The sequence below is a fragment of the Podarcis vaucheri genome (assembly GCF_965113315.1).
Source record: "Podarcis vaucheri genome assembly, chromosome: 5".
Lineage (NCBI taxonomy): Eukaryota > Metazoa > Chordata > Lepidosauria > Squamata > Lacertidae > Podarcis > Podarcis vaucheri.
In genome coordinates, this window is record NC_138763.1 from 41,539,475 (window position 1) to 41,562,326 (window position 22,852).

The following is a 22,852-nucleotide window of genomic DNA, read 5'->3' on the forward strand; positions in this document are numbered from 1 at the left end:
TCCTAGGGGCATTATATACAGGAAATGAAAGGAAAAAAATAGTAATTATCAATTGGTGCAAGAGACACAAAATAAATGTATCACCCATATCATCTTTGACCTTTTCATATTTCTGAGGCACCAATCAATAGGTGTCCTTGCACATTGATATTAGATGCATATAAAATAAAGTTTGTCCAGATAGCATAAATTTATTTATTTCAAGAATTTACATATGCTTAACTACAATAGTCTCTAAGTGGTTTACAAAGATGCAGTACAAAAAATAAAAATAAATTGAAATTATAATTGAAACTTCAGTTAAATTGCCCACTGTTTCAAGTGGTGTTAATTATCACTAAGGATCAGGCAGGGGTACTATAAAACAAAACAAAAAACCTTTATTTAAGCAAGCTTTAACTCCTAAGTCTCTGACCGTCCTGCTCTCTCTATACTTTCTGTGCTGAATCGCTTTCTGGTAGCTGTTCCCTTAACTTCTGCCTTCCCTCTATCACTACGTTTCTCTCTCTGCCTGCTGTCCTAACTCTCTTACTTAGTTTCATGTACATTGATACACCCACTGGTTTTTTTTTAATAGAAATGCAGTATGTGCTGGAAGTTCAAGAGAGGGGAGGTTGTCTGACCTCAACTGAAAGGGAGTTCCATAAAATTGGACCCAGAATACAAAATGCACGTGTGCTAGCAAATCCAAGCCATGGATCTGAGCCATGCCATTAACAGTGACTCCTGAAGACCACACTGATCAGGCAGAGATATAAGGGATTAGGTGGTCCTTGAGGAATCCCGAACCCAAATTGTTAAGGGCCTTGTAAATTTTAGGTTTCACCCCACTTATGTGGAGGTTATGTTCTGGGCCCTCGTGCAGTTAGGGTTGCCATATTTCAAGGAGTAAAAATCTGGACACCCCTAAAGCTGTTGAGTTTTTTTTAAGGAAAACCCCAAATTGTTGAGCCGAAAGTTGTTGAGTCTATTTCCCCCCTGCTCTCATGCTCTCTCTCTTTCTCTTGAAGGAATGATTGCCAGGTGTGGAATACACTTCCACCTACAGACAGGCCTCAGCTGTCTGATTGTGTGACCTTCGGGTGTGGAGCACACTTCCATCCGCATACAAAGCCACAGCTGTCTGAACATTATGCCCTCTATCTAACCTTTGCTCTTTTAGTGGTCTGCTGTGCCCTGTCTGTGACCTTTGTCTCCTTCGGAAAATGATGTGGTGGAAACAAGTGCCAAAATAACTTTGTACCACCCCTCGATCTCAGGATTGGAAGATGTGTAAAGGTCACAGTCCAAAATGTATCTGACTGGTTTTGCATATTGTGCTAATAAAAGGAGCCTCCACAGAGCTAACCGGCAGCTTGTCTTGAAGCATGCTTGTCAGCGTGCTTCTGCACAGCTCACCTGCATCCAACCTCCTGTCGTCCTTTGTTATTCCTACATCTCTCTCTCTTCAACTAGAGTTGGGACTGGCTGGAGACTGGAGGATAGGTTGGAGGCTGGAGGCAGCTGCTGTTAGGTAGCCTAAACAAAGCTCCACATCTTAACACTCTTTGGGACTTCCTCCGCCTTCACTTATGTCCTCTTCAGGGTTTGAGAGAGTCTCCTGGTGAGCCACGAGGACTCTCCAGCTCTCTCCCATCCTTTCCTGGCACGATTCCATTTATATTATTTCCCAGCACCACACATATACAAGGTCACGTGTGATTGGCACACACATAAGTGAGGGGGATGCCTGCATTATAAGAATATTGATCCTGGCCTGCTAGCATATGGACAGCCACTGCAGACTTTTGAGCACTGCAGTTATTGGGGGAGATAATCTGTTCCCCTCAACAATCTAGCACTAGCTGCAATGTTTTGCAACAGCTAGAACCTCTGAACCTGCTTTTCTCACCTTGTCCACAGCTAGTGTTGTGAGGAGAGAGTGGGATTAAGCCAGTGCATTTTTTCGGGGGGGACGGGACACAGGGGTATCCATACCCCTAAACATTTTGTGAATCTAAGTTTGGCCTCATTCAGGGGCAGTGTTTCAATATGAGTAGCAAAATGAGAGTACCCCTAAACATTTTTTAAGGAAAAAAAGCACTAGATTAAGCTAAGGAAATGGAAGAAACCATTGCTATGGCCATGTTATAAATCTGACTCTTTAGCCAAATAATTTGAATACATAGAATACATTTTTCCTGTACTTCCTGCAAACCCACCTAAAATCCCCATGGCAATTCAATTTCTAAATCCTAAAGAATGCAGGTAGCATTATGTATCCTGCTGAGTAATAAAAATGAAGTTATACATATATAAAGCACCATTTTTAAAATTTGGCATGAAGTATTACTTATATAGAAATCCAATTTTTACATAATGCATGGAAAGTTGGTTAGCTGAGAAACTGGCTCACATGTCTGAAAACCGATGAATTTAAAAAATTTGTTACGGAATAGAAAACACTTCCCGAAAGCTATTTTCAAATTCAGCTTGCAGTTCTCTTCCATATTCCACCATGTCACTGCCCTAGAAAAAAAAAATTTAAAATGTTCACTTTGATATGTGTGGAGCTTGTTGCTTTATTTGTTTAAATTTTACCATTTTGCTTCAAAACACTTACAACAAGGGAAGCTATGTATTTAAATATTTCTGCTGTCCTGCTCTACTAGACTATTCAGGTTCTTGTCAGCAACTTATTCACCAGTGCAATGAAATAGTAGATTCTCAGTTATTTATACAGATGACTCTCAATTTACATTCTGAGGATAGAGCATAAAGCGAAAATCGTGTATAGTCAAAACGCATTGGGTTCAATGGCAGGTGGGATTACCAAAGTATTTCCCCCCAGATGCCTACCTCCTATTAATTTCTTTGTATTATTTGTTGTCAAGTGCATAAAGCTTAATGCACACAAGTTACGAGTTACTTTTACTGTAAAAACCACAGACATTCACCAAGCTTTTAAAGACAAAAGTTGTTCCAGTTGTTCCGGGTGTCACCACTGGGGTGTGTGTGACAAAATGCCGGGCAGCACTCACTGTGGGTGACACAGTGGCTTGAGCACCCGCAGGCTCCAACCTGCCCAAACGGTCCACCCACTGCCTCCCCCTCAGCTGTAGGGCGGCTGAGTGAGAGAGGAGGAAGGCAGACTCCTCAGAGACCCTGAGGAGTGTCCTGCTCCAGCTTGCGCCGCTCTAGGCACCTGATTGGCTTGCTCCGCCGCTGCCAGGTGGAATTCTTGGGAAATGCATGAGGATAATAATAATAATAATAATAATAATAATAATAATAATAATTTATTTATACCCTGCCCATCTGGCTGAGTTTCCCCAGGGCGGACCCTCCAAGTAGGCCCTCTACCAAGAAGGCCCTCTGCCTGGTTCCCTGTAACCTCACTTCTCGCAGTGAGGGAACCGCCAGAAGACCCTCGGCGCTGGATCTCAGTGTCCGGGTAGAACGATGGGGGTGGAGACGCTCCTTCAGGTATACAGGACTGAGGCCGTTTAGGGCTTTAAAGGTCAACAGGAACACTTTAATTGTGCTCAGAAATGTACTGGATTGCTGACTATGAGACACTGTGATCATTGTGAGAGAGGTTGTGAGCATGTGTGAGGGAGGAAGAAATGGAAAATGGATTAAATCACCTTTCACTTTTCCCTACCCTGATTATTTTGTTTTTTATTTCAATTAGAATGGAAATATAATTTTACCTCCTCTACTCACTCCTCATCTTTAAAATGCACTGGCAAGGAATTGTAGGGGAAAGAGAGACTGGAGCTCACCTTATAAAACTTATGGAAATTTTTGAACATCAGGCGCATATCTCTTACGAAATCTCCCACTGCGTTGTATTTTTCTTTATGCAACTTCTCTGCTATGCGCTTGAGCCACATGGGTCTCTTTATGACGGCATTACAATTTTGTATCTGTTAAATCAGCACATCAGAAAAGAATATTTGTAGAATTTCCGGCAATTTCAACTCAAGCACTTGTAACATTTTAAAGAACCATTTCTGCATCAATGTCCCAAATATTGTAGTCAACAAGACTTACTGTAGCTGGAGTGTCAACAAAAAGAAAACTTTTAGGCTGACACCAGATCCTCAAAAGCAGGAGCTCGCATTTCTGTAAAACAAAAGGAACTGATTTTTAGGGGGACTCAGATAAAATAAGGATCCCATGCCAATAAATATGCATGTGTTATATTTACTTGGAAACAACTCCCAGAAATTTCAATGAAATTTGTATTCAAAGAAGTGTCCTTAATATATATCACAACCAATATAATGTTTCCTTGGTAATGAGACTTTAGTTGTCAATTAAGAAATTGTAATTAATCATCAGGCTTTACTTGCTTAGTTAATTGATTAAATGTGCATATGTACAAAACAAAATTTAACATAAAAATTGAATTTTATTTTATTCTGATGCATGTTTTTCTTTAGAACTTTGGCAAAAGCAATACAGTGGTACCTCGGGTTACATACGCTTCAGGTTACAGACTCCACTAACCCAGAAATATTACCTCAGGTTAAGAACATTGCTTCAGGATGAGAACAGAAATTGTGCTCTGGCGGCGCAGCAGCAGAGGGAGGCCCCATTAGCTAAAGTGGTGCTTCAGGTTAAGAACAGTTTCAGGTTAAGAACATGCCTCTGGAACGAATTAAGTACTTAACCTGAGGTACCACTGTAATATCAACACTGAAAGAGCACATGACCAACTATTTCAGGATGGTGCTAAAACCAAGATTTCCAAGACCCTCTTTTCTAGCAAGCCCATCATATTTGTTTTTTAATAGAGCAGTAACAATAACTTTGATAAGCAAAGCTAGCGATGTTGGTCTGTATTGCTGCTATTTAGTAATCTTAAATAAATATTATGTACTTTTGTGTGTTGATTTGGAGCCTTGCCTTGGTCGAAACCCGGTGCCTCAGATCTCTTTAGTCACATCTGGCTTTTGTGTAAATCAGTGTTTTTCAGTCAATGTGCTGGGCAACACTGGCCTCTGTCCCTCTTGCCTTCCCTCCCTTCCTCTGATGCCCTCTTGTGTCTCTGCCTCCCAAAGGCTTGTGCAGCTGTTTGTTGCAGCAGCCCTGGCTGCAAGCTCCTCAGGCAAATGGTGCCTTTGGGGCTGCCTGCAGGGGGGGGGGGCTTCCCAGGCCCCTGTGGGGCAGTGTGAGGAGGCACCTCTCTTTGAGGCGGGGGGCAGCTCAGAGATCAGGAGTGGCAGCAGTGGCTGCCTGGAGGACTCCCAAGGAGAAGGGAGAGGAGACTGAGGGACCCCTCCAGAAGGGAGGGTGTTTGAAAAAGGATGAGATGCTGCTGGTTCTGCAGGCAAGGGGTGACATAACTGGGCTCCTGAGCCCCACAGGGGTGCCACAGAAAGAGTGTAGTTGGTCAAGGGAGCCATGGACCAAAAAGGTTGAAAACCTCTGGTGTAAGTGTTTCATTTTGCTGGAGGCTTCAGGCAGTAGAAAGTGGTGATTTAGCTGTTACTTTTTGGAATCTCAGTGAGCCACAGGCATCCTCTGTAAGAAGGGGGTGGTAGCACCATTGAAATACTTTATTGTCACTTGTACAACTTGTATACAGTGAGATTATACAAGCACCCCCCACTCAGCTCTCTTAGTCTTAATTCCCCTCGTTTACTGATGCACACCCACCAAACCTGAAAGTCAGTTGCCTTGTTGTTATCTTTTCATTCAGCAGCCTAACAGCCCACGGATAGAAGCTGTTCTTTACCCTGTTGTTGCTACCAATCATGCTTCTATATCTTCTGCCTGAGGGCAGGAGATCAAGAAAGTGCTGGCCAGGGTGTAAATCATCCCTGAGAATTTTCCTCACTCTCCTGAGGCAACATTCTTCCACTATTTCATCCAGCGGATTCACAGGACAGTCCATAATATCTTATGCTGTATTCACCACCCTCTGTAGGCACTTCCTATCAGTTGATGTCAAACCAGCGTACCACACCATGATGCAGTATGAAAGGACACTTTCTATTGTTGGCAGGTAGAAGGAGATCATCAAACATTGATTGACATCATCCTTCCGCAGTACTCTGAGGAGATGGGGTCTCTGTTGGGCTTACCTGTTGGGGGACTTGGATTGACTCTGAACCCATAAACCCTGACAGACTGTCTTTTAGATATTTGGTTCCTAAGCCATTTAGGGCTTTTATGCTAGTGTTAACACCTTGAGTTATATATATTTGATAGCAGTTTCCTCTAAGGCTTAATGAATGGGAAACAAGGTTTCGATCATCCCAGATTTTTAAGCAATTAATGTCACAGCCCTATTTTTGCTATGTTTCCTGTCATTTAACTGAAATAGAAAAAGGTTGATGTAGCTCACCATAATTGTCCTGCCACGCATCTTCCATCTCAGAACCAGGTGCTCTTCACGGGGACGGGCACTTGCTGGTTCTGGGCATTGGCAAAAGGTGCATTTCCACCTATTTCTGGAAAGCAGAACAAAGTGTGATAATACCATTGAATGCAATTTGCATTTAATACTGCCACACTGGTAGTTGTTGATTATAATGTTTTATGATTAATTCTGCAAGTTTGCCATACAACCAGGTCGTTCTTAAACAAACAGAGAGAGAGCCAGTGTGGTGTAGTGGTTAAGAGCGGTAGACTCGTAATCTGGTGAACCGGGTTCGCGTCCCCGCTCCTCCACATGCAGCTGCTGGGTGACCTTGGGCTAGTCACACTTCTCCGAAGTCTCTCAGCCCCACTCACCTCATAGAGTGTTTGTTGTGGGGGAGGAAGGGAAAAGAGAATATTAGCTGCTTTGAGACTACTTCGGGTAGTGATAAAGCGGGATATCAAATTCAAAACTCAAATTCAAACAATGCTTTTAGAAAAAGACATAGGATAACAGATCCATGGCTGAATAAGCATCAGAACCAATAAGAAGAAAAGGACTTAGTCACAGGGCATCTTGTCACTTTGGCACCTGAGGGGTGAGTGAATATCTACATTGGGAACTAGGAGGGAATCAAATCAACCGTACCTGATGCTTGAAATAGAATACCTGATAGGAATCAAAGGAAATCAATCTTACTTTATGGTTGAAGTAGAAATCAAAAGCTGTCAGGGGGAAAGGGGCTCACTCTGACTCATGACAGGTGGGTGCAGACCCCAGGAGACCCCAGAGGGCAGACCCTGTCATTTCCTCCCTAGGTTTGGGAGGAGAATAGCAGCATCTCCTATTCACTGACTGCTGTGGTACAGGGTAGGCTGCCAAGGGGACCTAATAACCGGCCTTCAAGGAGCATTCCTTTGAAGCCAGATCAGCTGCCCCTGTGGATCCTGCTGTAGGCCAAATTGAATAAAATATGGGGGGGGGAGTAAGCCCCGGTCCGCATAATAGAACACATGATTCAGTGCACCCACACCATTTGAATGGCAATGCCCATCAACGTTTGGGGTGCCCAGCTCCCTCATCTTTTATTGGGGGGGGGCAAAGGCAGCTTGGCCCCTTGGGAGTTGCCTCACCTTACCTCCTGGGTGGGCCAGCCCTGGTTAGTCATAATAATCATTCTTATTAAGCACCAATGGGAACTAGGTGTTCTATAAAAGAAAGTAATGCTACGCAGTTGGCTATAACATATTACTGAAAACTACTGTTATAGTTTTGTTTACCTTGGCTAATATTCATTAACCTGTTACCTGGCTTGAGAGCAGTACATGTGAAAAGGATCTAGGAGTCTTGGTTGACCACAAACTTGACATGAGCCAACAGTGTGACGCGGCAGCTAAAATAGCCAATGCAATTCTGGGCTGCATCAATAGGAGTATAGCATCTAGATCAAGGGAAGTAATAGTGCCACTGTATTCTGCTCTGGTCAGACCTCACCTGGAGTACTGTGTCCAGTTCTGGGCACCACAGTTCAAGAAGGACACTGACAAACTGGAACGTGTCCAGAGGAGGGCAACCAAAATGGTCAAAGGCCTGGAAACGATGCCTTATGAGGAACGGCTAAGGGAGCTGGGCATGTTTAGCCTGGAGAAGAGGAGGTTAAGGGGTGATATGATAGCCATGTTCAAATATATAAAAGGATGTCACATAGAGGAGGGAGAAAGGTTGTTTTCTGCTGCTCCAGAGAAGCGGACACGGAGCAATGGATCCAAACTACAAGAAAGAAGATTCCACCTAAACATTAGGAAGAACTTCCTGACAGTAAGAGCTGTTCGCCAGTGGAATTTGCTGCCAAGGAGTGTGGTGGAGTCTCCTACTTTGGAGGTCTTTAAGCAGAGGCTTGACAACCATATGTCAGGAGTGCTCTGATGGTGATTCCTGCTTGGCAGGGGGTTGGACTCGATGGCCCTTGTGGTCTCTTCCAACTCTATGATTCTAAGATGTTTTAATCTGTGCAGCTTTCCTTATATAGACTTGCACCTTAACTCAACATGAGAATAATATGAATAATATGAAAAATGGTGTGAAATGCAAACCACACTACTGCCAGCATTAATTCAGATGTCCACAGTTGAGATGCCTAGAGCTTGTTGGGCTTCAAATAGATGCAGTTTTAGCCTGAGTCATGGGCTACAATTCATGTTGTGTGACTTTGCACTACTTAGCAAATGTAGCAGATGCTTTAGTTGTAAGATATTGATGTTATTTCATAGATCAGCTTAATTCAGAAATTGAGGTGGAGAAACTACCTTTTTTCAGCAGATATTTTCGGAATATGGCAATCTTCATGAAAGCATCTGGGGCATGAACTGCAGCATATCAGTGAATCTTCTTTCTTACACACAATACATACATCATCATGTTCAGACTAAAGAGGAAAAAACAGTGACTGTAAAAAATAAATTTATCAGAATGCGTGGGGGGGTGAGTTTTAATATGTGGTGTTTCTTGTACACCACCTTGTGAGGGCAAAAGCCCTGAATTGTGGTTTAAAGGGATATTCAGCTGGCAGACACATCATTATCAAAATAAACAACGGTGTGGAAAATTGGATTTTTAAAAAAACAGATTTTGTTATTTTTGATGCAACAAATAACCTTTGGTAGTTTTCTTTAAATATATTCAGTTTATTACATGGTATATATATACTCAGCATCTTCCTATTTTCTTGGTTTAGTACTTATGTGACAACCTGAAGAGCAGGAAGCTAACACAGGTAACATTTATTGGACCCTAAAAGGTAAGCAGAGAGAGTGTTTATATAAGGTTCCCTTGTAAAATTACTCACTGTTGACTCACTGTTGATTAGACTACCACTGGTAACACTAATAAATGGCCATGACTGACTTTTCAGGTTCTGCCCCTGTTTTATTTATTTATTTTATTTTAGTCATACGTTTATATTTTATTCATATGTGAAGCTGAGCTTATTTTATCAGGACATTCTTCATTTTCTTGATCAAACCTTCCCCCAACATTTTTGGCTGGAAGCCAACACAGGTAACATTTACTGGGCCCTATAATAAGCAGTGGACACGGGTGGCGCTGTGGGTTAAACCACAGAGCCTAGGACTTGCCGATCAGAAGGTTGGCAGTTAGAATCCCCGTGACGGGGGGAGCTCCCGTTGCTCGGTCCCAGCTTCTGCCAACCTAGCAGTTCAAAAGCACGTCAAAGTGCAAGTAGATAAATAGGTACTGCTCCAGCGGGAAGGTAAATGGCGTTTCCGTGCACTGCTCTGGTTCGTCAGAAGTGGCTTAGTCATGCTGGCCACATGACCCGGAAGCTGTCTGTGGACAAACGCCGGCTCCCTCGGCCAATAAAGCGAGATGAGCGCCGCAACCCCAGAGTCGGTCACGACTGGACCTAATGGTCAGGGGTCCCTTTATCTTTATAATAAGCAGAGAGGGTGTTTAGATAAGGTGCCCTTGTAAAATTACTCACTGGCCATGACTGACTTTTCAGCTTCTGAGAAAAGATAATTCCTCTTTCTCCTGTTTTTGTTTTATTCCTTTTATAAGTTGCATATGTGAAACTGAGCTTATTTTATCAGGGAATTCTGCATTTTCTTGATCCAACCTTCCCCCAACCTTATTTGGACTGCTACCATAGGCTTGACCTAGATGGCTCCCATATCTCCTAGGGGAGAGCGAATTCAGGTAGTGAGTGCCAAAACATGGACACTGGGAAACAAGAGGAAGTCATCACCATGTTTAGGAAAACCTGGGATTTGCAGCAGTGCAAACAATATTTAGGGAACAACCCTAAAGGATCAAAACCTCCCCAAATCAACTCAGTCAGGACTAAACATGAACATCAATTACAGAATGTTGAGTGTCATTTGGAAATATATAGAAAAGCCCCTTATACCATATAGGTGGGGCAGCCCCATTTGCTTCCAATGTCTGCAAAATACAGGCTTCTTTCTCTGCTTCTTTCACTAGATGCCCATTCTGAGCACAGGACTGGCAACATTGCTTGCACTCAGCAATGTAGCAACTCCCACCAGGGCTTGGGGCAGACCAGAGTTGTTCAGCGTTTTTTAGGGCAGCCGCCAATTTCAGGGAAGGGAAGTGGCTCCACTCAAAACACCCAGGAACCACCTTGCCACCCACAGGCTCCCCTGCCACCCAGAATCCCAAGACACCGTGCTGCCCTACAGACCCAGGTGCCACCCTACAGACACCCCGCCCCCGCCGCCGCCGCCTGGCACAGACCACCGTCCCCCATGCCCCTACACTAGTAGCTAAGCTTGGTTGCCAAGCACACAACTGTCAGCTGGTTATTAAGCACTTGGGAACCCCATTCGAGGGGCTTTGGCAGTGGGATGAGACACCCCGCCTGCCAATCATGTTGTGACATAATGGCGCCATGTGGATTGTCCCATCTACCTGCCAAAGTTGGCCCACATGGAGGGGCCAGATAAAATTTGCCAGAAAGGTACCCCATTACTTAGCTTAAAGCATAGCTTACTACCTTGGCAGTGTGAGCAGTTGTAGTGGACATTTCAAAGAAACTGTGACCAGGAAACCTGCCTTTGACTAAGATTGCACTCTTGTGTCATGTTTCAATACTGTAAGAGTTTTGTAAAAAAATAATAATAATTGGCTAAGGGATTGAGCCATTGTTGTCATCATTGGCACTAGATTTTGTCCTTCATGTGTGCCACCATCATTTTGTTGGGCAAGCAAGCTGGGCAAAGAGCCTCCCACCACAATGCCTATTGAACTGCAAATCTCACTCACACATGAAGCTTCCTCTCTCTCGTTTTGTTTTTCTTTGTTATATATTATGTTTTGTATTGCCTTATGTAGATGTAAACTGTGGTACAACCATTTTAGGTGAGGGGAAGTTAGGAAATATCTAAATATATAAGTGAATAAATAAACTGTGCATATGCTAGTTTAAATCTAGTAAAACTGTTAAGGAAATGTTTACCATCGTTGTTGTCCTGTTGGAATTTTTTGGTGGCTCAGGTAGCTGTCCGCTCTGAAATAAACATCACAACTATTAGGTTTACTGTGAGGCATAATCAGAATCCCAAAACATCACCTGAACTTAGGAAGTGAACTCATAAGAAATTAGACACCTTATTACAGATATATGTTTAAAATAGAGTAGGAGAATATTTAATTCCGCTGGGACATTCTGCTGCTAACCTTAAAGTTGCCATGCATGAACAATGATATGTAAAAGTTGGTTCCCATGTGAAACTGCTGAATTACATTCATTTGAGCCTGAAGAGAAACAGTGGTTTCTGAGCCCACTGCAGATGTTAATTGACTCAGTATAGTGGTACCTCAGGTTAAGTACTTAATTCGTTCTGGAGGTCCATACTTAACCTGAAACTGTTCTTAACCTGAAGCACCACTTCAGCTAATGGGGCCTCCTGCTGCTGCGCCGCCGGAGCACGATTTCTGTTCTCATCCTGAAGCAAAGTTCTTAAAACCGAGGTACTATTTCTGGGTTAGCGGAGTCTGTAAACTGAAGCGTATGCAACCTGAAGCGTAACCCAAGGTACCACTCTATTACTAAGGGCTCATCCACACTTATTTGTCCCACTGCTTTCCCCAGGGAAAACCTGCTGCTTGGGGTTGAATTGGAACAAATGGCAATTCATTTTCCTCTGACCTCACTGTCATTCAAAGTATTCCTGTCAGGTACAAGGAAGCTACCTTGCACACCTCCCGTCAGCAAGGGTGGGTTTGGGATAACAGATAGTCAGAGAAAGTACACTTTGTGGTTTTTGATGAAGCACCTGAGCTCTGTCTGTTCCTCTTGCTCACTCTTTATTCTCCTCCCTCTTTATTGCGTAAGGATGTTATGAAGGTAACTCCAGTTATATAGTGTAGAATTTGAAGCTATCATTATAAATCTATCTATTTATTTCCCACCTTTTTCCCTAGGGGACTCAAGGCAGCTTAAGAATAAATACTCATTTTAAGAATAAAATATGTGGATTTTTATCTGTAAAGCCTTAATTGTATCTTCTGAAATTCCTTTGGAGTTCCAAGTAAGAAAATGAGGCATTAAAATTACGGCTGTTACAAGTGAACTACATACCTTTATTAATGTGTCTAATGAAGTCTTCCCACATTGGATACTTCTCCTCCACCATTTCCAGGGTTTACGTCCTCCTTCAGTCTGAAATTGTGTTGGTGTGAACCACTTTCCATTAGGACCCTCAATACTTTTTCTTGAAACTCCTTTGACAAACAGAACAGTCTCATTAATGTTATGCACCTATACCTGGCAATAAGCAACCTTGGCCCGTCAGATGTTTTGGGGCTACAACTCCCATGATCCCTAGTGAACAGGACTGGTGGTCAGGGATGATGGGAAATGTAGTCCCAAAACCTCTGGCGGGCCGAGGTTGCCTATGCCTGACCTATCCCATTCAGTAGACTTCACTGAATAGAGAAAGAAGCCAAGATCGTGGTGTGGAAGTCGGAAAGAAACTTCAGGCTGATGACAGCTAATGCCAAACTTCAGGGCCCCTCAGAATGAACCAGCCCATCACCACAGCTAGACTCCCTGCCACCTGCTTTCCTCCCTGTCACCCTTCCTCCTGTACACGGTCACAATAAACTGTTTCTTTATTTTTTGAAAAAATGGGAGCAATCGCCAATTGCTTTTCATTCAGATTTATGGGTTGTAATAAAAGCCACATATAAATGTAGATTAATGCATTAATGTTAAAGAGAATCAACATGGCACTGTTCTGTTACAAAAACAAAACATTTAAAGCTAAATAAAATCATTTAAGCATGCATTAATAAATAGGGAAAGATTTCAAAAGCACTGAAAATCCCATTGTGGTACTGATGGAATTATTTTAGGCTTGCCCAGGTTCACAGGATACAGTGGAATATAAATAAAGAGCTTTATAGGATATTAGTATTCAAAGTATTCCCAGAAAATAAAAGATACTCACAGACCACCCACATTGATGCCTCCTCCTCCCAACACCACACATTTATGCAAACACATTTTTTAAATTTGCTATTGGTATTGCATCCCTTAAACAGATGTAATTACTGTATACATTTACTCTTCCAAATGATTACCTGTTGCAAATATATCAATATGTAAAGTGCCTTGTGCTGTTCCACAGTTTACGGGCAGTGTCGTGCCCTGGAAATCCAGACTTTGCTCTTGTGTCCCTTTTCCAAAATGAAATGAAGAAACTGATGTCAAAGGTTACAGTTCCCATATTTTGGGCTGCCAACAAATGACAGAAATCTTAAGGCAACCTGCTCGCTGTCATCTCTGGAAGCTTTCTAATCATGATGTGTCTTACGGCAACTCAAAAGAGTGCTGCATGCAGAAAATGTGCATCTTATGGGGCCCAGAGAAGGGCCTTCTCTACTGTGGCCCCACATTACAGGGAATGCAGCTGCTCTGCCGGCTGGTGAAAACTTACCTATTTGCATAGGCACTCCTGGGCAATGATCCTTAGGACCAGCTTTACTGAACTTTGAATATGCTGGTTTATGTTTTATCATTATTCTGGCGAACTGGTTTTATTTTGTAAACCACATTGTTATATTTCAAAATAAACATCAGCCTATCAATAATTTTCAATACATAAATTAATGCACAAGTATGTCATTTGTGGTGGCAGGCAGAGGACTGAAACAAAGTAAATGCTTGGCTGGGAAAAGACTTGAACAAGGCTTTGTGGCTCAAACACTGACTATACCATTCCTCAAATCCAAATGAATTTGTTTCTTTTTGGCTATATATCTTTAAGGCTCAACTGGTAGGTTTAGTCCCCAATACAAGATGATTTACCATTTCCTAGGCTTTCATATAGTGGCCGTAAGTCTTGATATGCTGCCAGGTTACTGCTGCAGAAGATCTCCTCTATTCCTGACAGATTGCCCTGAATGTTCTCAAGGACATTGTATATCACTCTTTGAATATCATTTGGATTTGCAGTTACCAAATCTTGCCAATTCTAGAAAGAAACAATACAGGGTTTTTAAATCTCTGTCTTCAAAACATCTTTTAGACTGAAAATACAGAGTAACTTTCCCATTTCCCACCACATCTAACAGCAGATTATTTGAATAATCATCCCAGCACAATCAAAGGAAGCAGAAATTACATTGACAATTTTCTTCTCCTTTGCCAAGTTCAAATACGTTGCGTAGCTTACATTTCTCTGAACACTAACATCCTATCCTATGCCTTTTACCAATGGCAGAGAAAGACTCAAGGCCCCTTTTTCAGAAACAAGCCACAAACTGGATGGAATCGTAGAATCAGCACCAAGGGCCTTCTGGCAGTTCCCTCACTGCAAGAAGTGAGGTTACAGGGAACCAGGCAGAGGGCCTTCTTGGTAGCAGTGCCTGCCCTGTGCCTGCCCTCCCATCAGATGTCAAGGAAATAAACAACTATCCAACTTTTAGAAGACATCTGAAGGCAGCCCTGTTTAGGGAAGTTTTTAATGTTAAATGCTGTATTGTGTTTTGGGGAGTGGCTGGGGAAACCTAGCCAGATGGGTGGGGTATAAATAATAAATTATTATTATTATTATCGTAGAATTGCGCAATTGGAAAGGACCCTGAGAATGATTGAGTCCAACCCTCTGCAATGGATGAATATGCAGCTGTCCTATGCGGGAATCAAAACTGCAGTCTTGGTGTTATCAGCACCATGTTCTAACCAATTTAGCTATCCAGGCTGCTGCTATTTCATTTCATTTCACTTTTAATTTGTATACCATCTTTCTATACTGCTTTACACAAGACAGTTTACAATATGAAGAAACAACAAAATATACAAGGGCACACATAAAAATCCGGTGCAAAACAAAGAAGTCATAATAAAAATATGACTTAAAAGAAATATCTTATATCAAATAAAGGAATATGTGATAATCCATTAGAATAAAGCACGGCACTCCCAAAGTATCAACAAATAATAATTAAACAGAAATTCACTCTCAACAAAAGCAATAAATCATTACTAAATTATAATCAATTAAAAACAGCAAATTTACAATGCATTAAAAGGTATGTTAAAAAATCGAATTGAGCAACAAAGTAGGAATTTAAGCAGAAAATAATTGCATCAGATACAATAGTCACCTTAAAATTTTCTTCAGAGATTATATTCTTGTCTCGCAGGCCATAGAGAAAAGGAAACAAATCTCTAATTGCAGCAGAAATCTCCATTTTATGGGCTCTGAACCACTCCAAAATTTCAGCTGAAGTACCTGGAGCAGACATACTACAAACAACACAAAACTATGTTTTAAAGACCTTGGAAATCATGTGGTTTTTAAACAAGCAAAATTAAGCATCATCTAGCGTTTATCTAGAATGATTCCGTTTCCAAAAATGAGAAACCCTATCATGGAATCCTTAGCTTTAGATCAGGGTGTGGAAATAATTGTGTTGCGATTTCCTCTTTCCACTTCGACGCAGGTTTAGGTGTTCTTTGCGAATAACACCAATCCGGGTTAATTTACCCTGGTCTTCTTCTGCATTTAATCTGAATACCCACCTGTTGCAGAAGTGGGGTCCCTCCGGAGTCTGTCGCTCTTTTGCGAGAGGGAGACTAGCGCAGACGGGAAGCGTGTTTCCCCTGGAGCGCCTTTTCCTTGCGGAGGAGACCGACCTGTCCCTTGACTTACCTTTCTGCTTTGACTGAGCGGAGATGGGGCTGTGAGGAAGGGGCTGAAGAAAGCAGGAGGAGGAATTCCCCGTCCAGAAGAGCGAGAGAAAACGAAAGGAAACTCAACGTCTTCCAGTCGAGCGCTGGCGCTGCCTGCTCTGAGCTGCGCTCGGGGAGAAGTGAGGAACTTTGTCCGTTTCATGGAAAGGAAATCATCACGGACACAAAAATCAGAAAAGGAAACCGAAACTGGAGGAACGCTTGATGATAAACCATGAGTTTCCCCCCTGCCCCGTGAGTCAAAAACTGTGCATAAGATATTTCTCACGTTAAAAAAAAATATTACTCTTGTCAGTCTCTGACTTGAGAGGCCCCTCCCGTCCTCCATCACAGATCATGACCACAGCCTGCAGGTAAGGACTTGTGTGGGATCCAGTCCAGGGATTTCTGACTAGTTCCTTCAGTGCCTCTGAATGACTGTGGGTGATCTCTATGGTGTGAACTTAAAGCCATGGTTGAGCAGAGCCATGATTGATTGATTGATTGAATACACACACACACACACACACACACCCTATACCCGAAAAGATCAGCATAAAATCCACAGTATTTTGCCTGGCGCCTAAAGGTGCGTAATGAAGGAACCAGGTGAGTTCTATGGTGTGAACTTAAAGCGATGGTTGAGCAGAGCCATTATTGATTGATTGATTGATTGATTGTATACACACACACACACCACCCTATACCCGAAAAGATCAGCATAAAATCCACAGTATTTTGCCTGGCACCTAAAGGTGCGTAATGAAGGAACCAGGTGAGCTCTATGGTGTGAACTTAAAGCGATGGTTGAGCAGAGCCATTAATACACACACACACACACACACACACACACCACCCTATACCCGAAAAGATCATCCTAAAAACCACAGTATACCGGTATATAACCAAAACAAAAACAACAACCCAATAACACCCCTCCACAAGAAAGAGCCACATTTTAAAAGGGTATAAGATGTCAATCAGGCAAAGGCCTGGTTAAAAAGGAACGTTTTTGCCTGGCACCTAAAGGTGCATAATGAAGGCACCAGGTGAACTTCCCTGGGGAGAGCATTCCACAGACAGGGAGACACTGCATGAGAAAAGCGTGGCAGGGATGGGGGAACCCTTTTCAGTCCATGAACTGCGTTCCCTGCTCTGAACCACTCCAAAATTTCAGCTGAAGTACCTGGAGCAGACATACTACAAACAACACAAAACTATGTTTTAAAGACCTTGGAAATCATGTGGTTTTTAAACAAGCAAAATTAAGCATCATCTAGCGTTTATCTAGAATGATTCCGTTTCCAAAAATGAGAAACCCTATCATGCTACCAAGACAAACCTTTCAGGGGCCGGATGCGTTGGTTGGAGAGGCCGGAAGGAAAAGTTGGTGGAGCAATATATACGTGAATTTACTTGCACACTCCTCTCTATCATCCAAGCAGGGAAGAAGCATTATCAGAGTTCAAGGACACATTGCAGCTAGGCAGAAACACTCAAGGAGTGTGCAGTGGAGGGCTGTGTTATATGCAGTGCTATTTTTTTAGACAAAGAGGTGCCAGAACTCACAATGAATGCCTTTCTTCTTCTCTTATAATGGCAATGGTGAAAAAAGCCCTGGTTATATGTTTAATGCAATAATAATAATAATAATAATAATAATAATAATAATAATAATAAATTTTATTTATATCCTGCCCTCCCCAGCCGAAGCCAGGCTCAGGGCAGCTAACAACAATCAAATAATCCAACATTCTAAAAACATTCTAGTTGAGGCCAGCCTAACCTCTCTGTGGCCTGGGACCTTCAGGATGTTTTTATTTGCAGACCGTAGGTTCCTCTGTGGGACATAGCAGGAGAGGCGGTCCCGTAGGTACGAGGGTCCTAGGCCGTATAGGGCTTTAAAGGTTAAAACCAGCACCTTAAACCTGATCCTGTACCCCACCGGGAGCCAGTGCAGCTGGTATAGTACTGGATGAATGTGATCTCGCAGCGAAGACCCCATAAGGAGTCTCGCTGCAGCATTCTGCACCCCCTGGAGTTTCTGGGTCAGTCTCAAGGGCAGCCCCACGTAGAGCGAGTTACAATAATCCAGTCTGGAGGTGACCGATGCGTGGATCACAGTGGCTAGGTCAGGGCAAGAGAGGTAAGGAGCTAACGACTTAGCTTGGCGGAGATGAAAAAATGCCGCTTTTGTTATAGCTGTAATCTGCGCCTCCATAGAGAGGGAGGTATCGAAGATTACACCCAAACTCTTAACGGACGGTGCTGGCACTAATTGCGCCCCCGCAAGAGATGGGAGTTGCCCCCCCAATCCCATATCGTCCCGTCCCAGCCACAGGACCTCTGTCTTCGAAGGATTTAACTTCAACCGGCTGCCACGTAGCCATCCAGCCACAGCTTCCAGACATCTCATCAGTGTGTCTGGGGCCGAGTCAAACATAATGCTATGTTTGTTGTGGGTTGTTGTTGTTTTGTATGGGGACAGAACTGGTGTTTTTCCACTGGGTGTGGTGGTGACTGCATCTGGAGCTATAAGCCTCCTGATTTAACAGGAGGTCTGAAATGTGTAACTAGAGCTGCTTACAACACAGAGAAAGACAAAGGTGCTGTGAGATGCCAGAATGCAGAGAACGGAGAGAGGTGCATTTGAATTTAGCAATAAAAACTATGTTTAAATTCTCTCTGGGATGAGGTTTAGAGGGAGAATGTTTTAAAGAACTGAACCACTGCTAGTTCTTTTTGTTACTTTGTAACATTTAAGTGTTTAAGACAGATGCTTTTCTGCAGTATAGCTTTTAAAAGTATTTTTCCCCTACACAAGAGTCCAGATTTTGGACTTCCATTCTACAACTCTAAAAGGGTGTGGAGGCAGTGTCATCTAGGGAGAAGGGGTGTGGCTGGGGAAAGTCCAGAGGGTCAGATTGAAAGGTATACAGGGCCACAACCAATCCCCTGGCCTCAAGTTAACCATCCCGTTTTTTGACAGAATTACAAGCATGGTAGATGAAGGGAACGCAGTGGATGTAGCCTACCTTGATTTCAGCAAGGCATTCGACAAGGTGCCCCATGATATTCTTGTAAAGAAGCTGGTAAAATGCGGTCTTGACTATGCTACCACTCAGTGGATTTGTAACTGGCTGACTGACCGAACCCAAAGGGTGCTCATCAATGGTTCCTCTTCATCCTGGAGAAGAGTGACTAGTGGGGTGCCACAGGGTTCTGTCTTGGGCCCAGTCTTATTCAACATCTTTATCAACGACTTGGATGATGGACTCAAGGGCATCCTGATCAAATTTGCAGATGACACCAAACTGGGATGGGTGGCTAACACCCCAGAGGACAGGATCACACTTCAAAACGACCTTGACAGATTAGAGAACTGGGCCAAAACAAACAAGATGAATTTTAACAGGGAGAAATGTAAAGTATTGCACTTGGGCAAAAAAAATGAGAGGCACAAATACAAGATGGGTGACACCTGGCTTGAGAGCAGTACATGTGAAAAGGATCTAGGAGTCTTGGTTGACCACAAACTTGACATGAGCCAACAGTGTGACGCGGCAGCTAAAAAAGCCAATGCAATTCTGGGCTGCATCAATAGGAGTATAGCATCTAGATCAAGGGAAGTAATAGTGCCACTGTATTCTGCTCTGGTCAGACCTCACCTGGAGTACTGTGTCCGGTTCTGGGCACCACAGTTCAAGAAGGACACTGACAAACTGGAACGTGTCCAGAGGAGGGCAACCAAAATGGTCAAAGGCCTGGAAACGATGCCTTATGAGGAAAGGCTAAGGGAGCTGGGCATCTTTAGCCTGGAGAAGAGGAGGTTAAGGGGTGATATGATAGCCATGTTCAAATACAGTGGTGCCCTGCAAGGCGAATGCCTCGCAAGACGAAAAACTCGCTAGATGAAAGGGTTTTGCGGTTTTTGAGCTGCTTCGCAAGACAAATTTCCCTATGGGCTTGCTTTGCAAGACGAAAACATCTTGCAAGTTTGTTTCCTTTTTCTTAAAACCATTAATACCCAGGGTGCATTGCTTGAAGAGGTGCAGTTGCGACTTGACTTCGAGGAGCAACTCATAGCACGCGGTGTGGTAGCCTTTTTTGAGGTTTTTGAAGACTTTGCTGATTTTTGAAGCTTTTCCAAAACTTCTTTTGCAGCCATTTGGTAAGTTAAACTTTTAAAACTTTTTGGGGGGTTTTTGGATTTTGAGTTGGGGTGTTTGGAATTCAAGGACTTGGTGTTGAGAAGGGGTTTGCAAGAATCTGGAAGCTTGTGTGGTTTTTTCCTGCATTTTTATGATTTTCTGTGACCATTGGGCCACTCTGCTGTTTTTTTATAAAATTCTGGATTTGAATTTCTGTGTGGTGGGTGGCTGGGGGAAAAGTTGGGGAGGGGTTTGCAAGAATCTGGAAGCTTGTGTGTTTTCTGGGAGGTTTGGTGCTTTTGAATTTTTTGGATGTGAAGCACTGATTTTTTTTGGGGGGGGGTTGCGAAGGTAGGAGCTGTGCTGCCATGGGGCCCAAGAAGACTGCTGCTGCAGAGGCCGGCGAGAGGAAGAAGGAGAAGGTTACGCTGGAAATGAAGAAGGAGATCATCCGGAAGCACGACGGTGGAATGCGTGTGACAGACCTCGCCAGGGAGTACGGGAGGAATCCATCGACCATCGGGACCATCCTGAAGATGAGGGAGAAGATCCTTGCGACTGATGTAGCCAAGGGAGTCACCAGGATCGCGAAGAACCGCCCAGCTGTTCTGGAGGAGGTGGAGAAGTTGCTGCTCATCTGGTTAGAAGAGAAGCAGCGTGCAGGGGACACAGTGACTGAGGCCGTCATTTGTGAGAAGGCCAAGGCCTTGCACGCAGACCTCGTCCGGCAACAGCCAGGAACCTTAGGCGAGCCAGAAGTCTTCAAGGCAAGCAGAGGCTGGTTTGACCGGTTCAAGACGAGATCTGGAATCCACAGCGTGGTCAGGCAGAGAAATTTGAATTGCGTTTGGCGCAGCCTGTGGCTGGACTGTGTGGCACCAAGTGACTCTGATGCACCAGAGTCAACAGTGGTGCAGGACATTGTTTCCTTGGGGAGGACCATGGGCCTGGAGGTCACAGAGGAGGACGTCAGCGAGCTGGTGGAGGAGCACGACCACGAGCTGACCACCCAGGAGCTGGTCAAACTGCAGGCAGAGGCTGTGCAGGACCAGGCCTCGCTGGAAGAGGAGGAAGCAACTGAGGAATGGCTGTCCTCCAAAGAACTGAGGGACATTTGCCTCAGTGGAAGGATGTGCAGGCTTTTGCACAGCGGCACCACACTGACAAGCACGTGGCACATGACCTTGTGAACACTTTTGATACGAGGGTCATGTCGCCTTTCAGGGAGGTGTTGAAAAGGCAGATGAAGCAGCAGACCATGGACAGGTTCTTCAGCAAGAAGCAAAGAGTGGAAGAGGAACCTTCTTCGAGTTGTCCCCCAGAGTCTTAGAAAATGTACTGTACACTTTGTTGATTTTTAAATGTTTTTCTGTCATGTTTAGAAACTTAATTTATTGTTCCTTCAATTTTTGAAATGCTCTTTACAGTATGTGTGACTTTAAAGAGCACTTAATAAACTCTTGTTGTACCAAATTTGGCTTTGTTTAGACTTTTTTTGACCATAGGAACACATTAATTGAATTTCAATGCATTCCTATGGGATTTCGTGCTTCGCAAGACGAAAAATTCGCTAGACGAAAAAACTCGCGGAACGAATTAATTTCGTCTTGCGAGGCACCCCTGTATATAAAAGGATGTCATATAGAGGAGGGAGAAAGGTTGTTTTCTGCTGCTCCAGAGAAACGGACACGGAGCAATGGATCCAAGCTACAAGAAAGAAGATTCCACCTAAACATTAGGAAGAGCTTCCTGACTGACAGTAAGAGCTGTTCGACAGTGGAATTTGCTGCCAAGGAGTGTGGTGGAGTCTCCTTCTTTGGAGGTCTTTAAGCAGAGGCTTGACAACCATATGTCAGGAGTGCTCTGATGGTGTTTCCTGCTTGGCAGGGGGTTGGACTCAATGGCCCTTGTGGTCTCTTCCAACTCTATGATTCATTCTATGATCCACTGTCCAAATTGAGGGGAAATACCTCCTTGGGGCAAAGTGTGAATGAGATCCAGGCAAAACTGAGATTAGCTGAAGAATGGAAGCACCTTTCAGTCATGCAGAATTTAGGGTAAATTGTATCATAATACTTCCTCGCATCCCAGAGAGTGATCCAATGTAGCCTGTTTATTCTGCTTGTGTTCACTTGTCTTCAAATGTCAACTTCACCTCTCCACATGCAACACTGAGAAAAGCTTTTAAGACAACACATTCTTGTCCCTGGACTGTGTATAGTCATGCACTCACAAGTCTTGCGGATACACAAGACAAACTACTAATAATGTTCTTCTTTGCTCCTCCAGGAACATAATTTGTTGTTTATAAAGTGCCTAATAATGCTAGCACTCATCTCATATGTGGTTGGTACATAGGTCCCCCCCCCAGTAGATGGGAGCCACTATTTCATGTATTGTTGGTCAAACATTTTTTCCCTTTTTAATACAGTGGTACCTCAAGGTTAAGAAGTTAATTTGTTCCAGAGGTCCATTCTTAACCTGAAGACCACTTTAGCTAATGGGGCCTCCTGCTGCTGCTGTGCCGCCAGAGCACGATTTCTGTTCTTCCAAAGGCAAGCAGCATGGTTCCAACAGAGGGTGGCAAAGCTGGAGCAGTCCAAAGTGAGGAGGAAACCCTCACATAGGAAA

General features: G+C 43.5%; 2 protein-coding genes across 2 annotated transcripts; one reads left to right on the forward strand and one right to left on the reverse strand.

The window, feature by feature from the left end:
• Positions 1 to 1,206: 1,206 nt before the first annotated feature.
• On the reverse strand, positions 1,207 to 16,408 carry LOC309531981 (nuclear body protein SP140-like protein). Its single transcript, XM_082221897.1, has 11 exons — positions 16,051 to 16,408; positions 15,503 to 15,644; positions 14,202 to 14,367; positions 13,475 to 13,570; positions 12,471 to 12,613; positions 11,346 to 11,396; positions 8,659 to 8,777; positions 6,338 to 6,443; positions 4,036 to 4,107; positions 3,765 to 3,908; positions 1,207 to 2,508 (listed from the first exon to the last, which is right to left on the reverse strand). The coding sequence occupies exons 2-11, from the start codon at positions 15,641 to 15,643 to the stop codon at positions 2,428 to 2,430; spliced, it is 1,119 nt and encodes a 372-aa protein (XP_082078023.1). The 5' UTR covers position 15,644; positions 16,051 to 16,408; the 3' UTR covers positions 1,207 to 2,427.
• Positions 16,409 to 19,977: 3,569 nt separating this feature from the next.
• TIGD1 (tigger transposable element derived 1) lies at positions 19,978 to 22,518 on the forward strand (the record flags this gene model as incomplete). The annotated part of the gene is made up of 3 exons (XM_082223746.1): positions 19,978 to 20,241; positions 20,573 to 21,103; positions 22,511 to 22,518. The coding sequence occupies exons 2-3, from the start codon at positions 20,590 to 20,592 to the stop codon at positions 22,516 to 22,518; spliced, it is 522 nt and encodes a 173-aa protein (XP_082079872.1). The 5' UTR covers positions 19,978 to 20,241; positions 20,573 to 20,589.
• Positions 22,519 to 22,852: the final 334 nt, after the last annotated feature.

Coding starts and splice junctions, on each gene's coding strand:
- LOC309531981 (XM_082221897.1), bottom strand. CDS start 15,643: ATGTCTGCTCCAGGTACTTCAGCTGAAATTTTGGAGTGGTTCAGAGCC. Junction 14,368..15,502: donor TCTCTGAAGAAAATTTTAAG/GTGACTATTGTA, acceptor GTTTCTTTCTAG/AATTGGCAAGATTTGGTAAC. Junction 2,509..3,764: donor ATTTCCATAAGTTTTATAAG/GTGAGCTCCAGT, acceptor TTTTTTTTCTAG/GGCAGTGACATGGTGGAATA.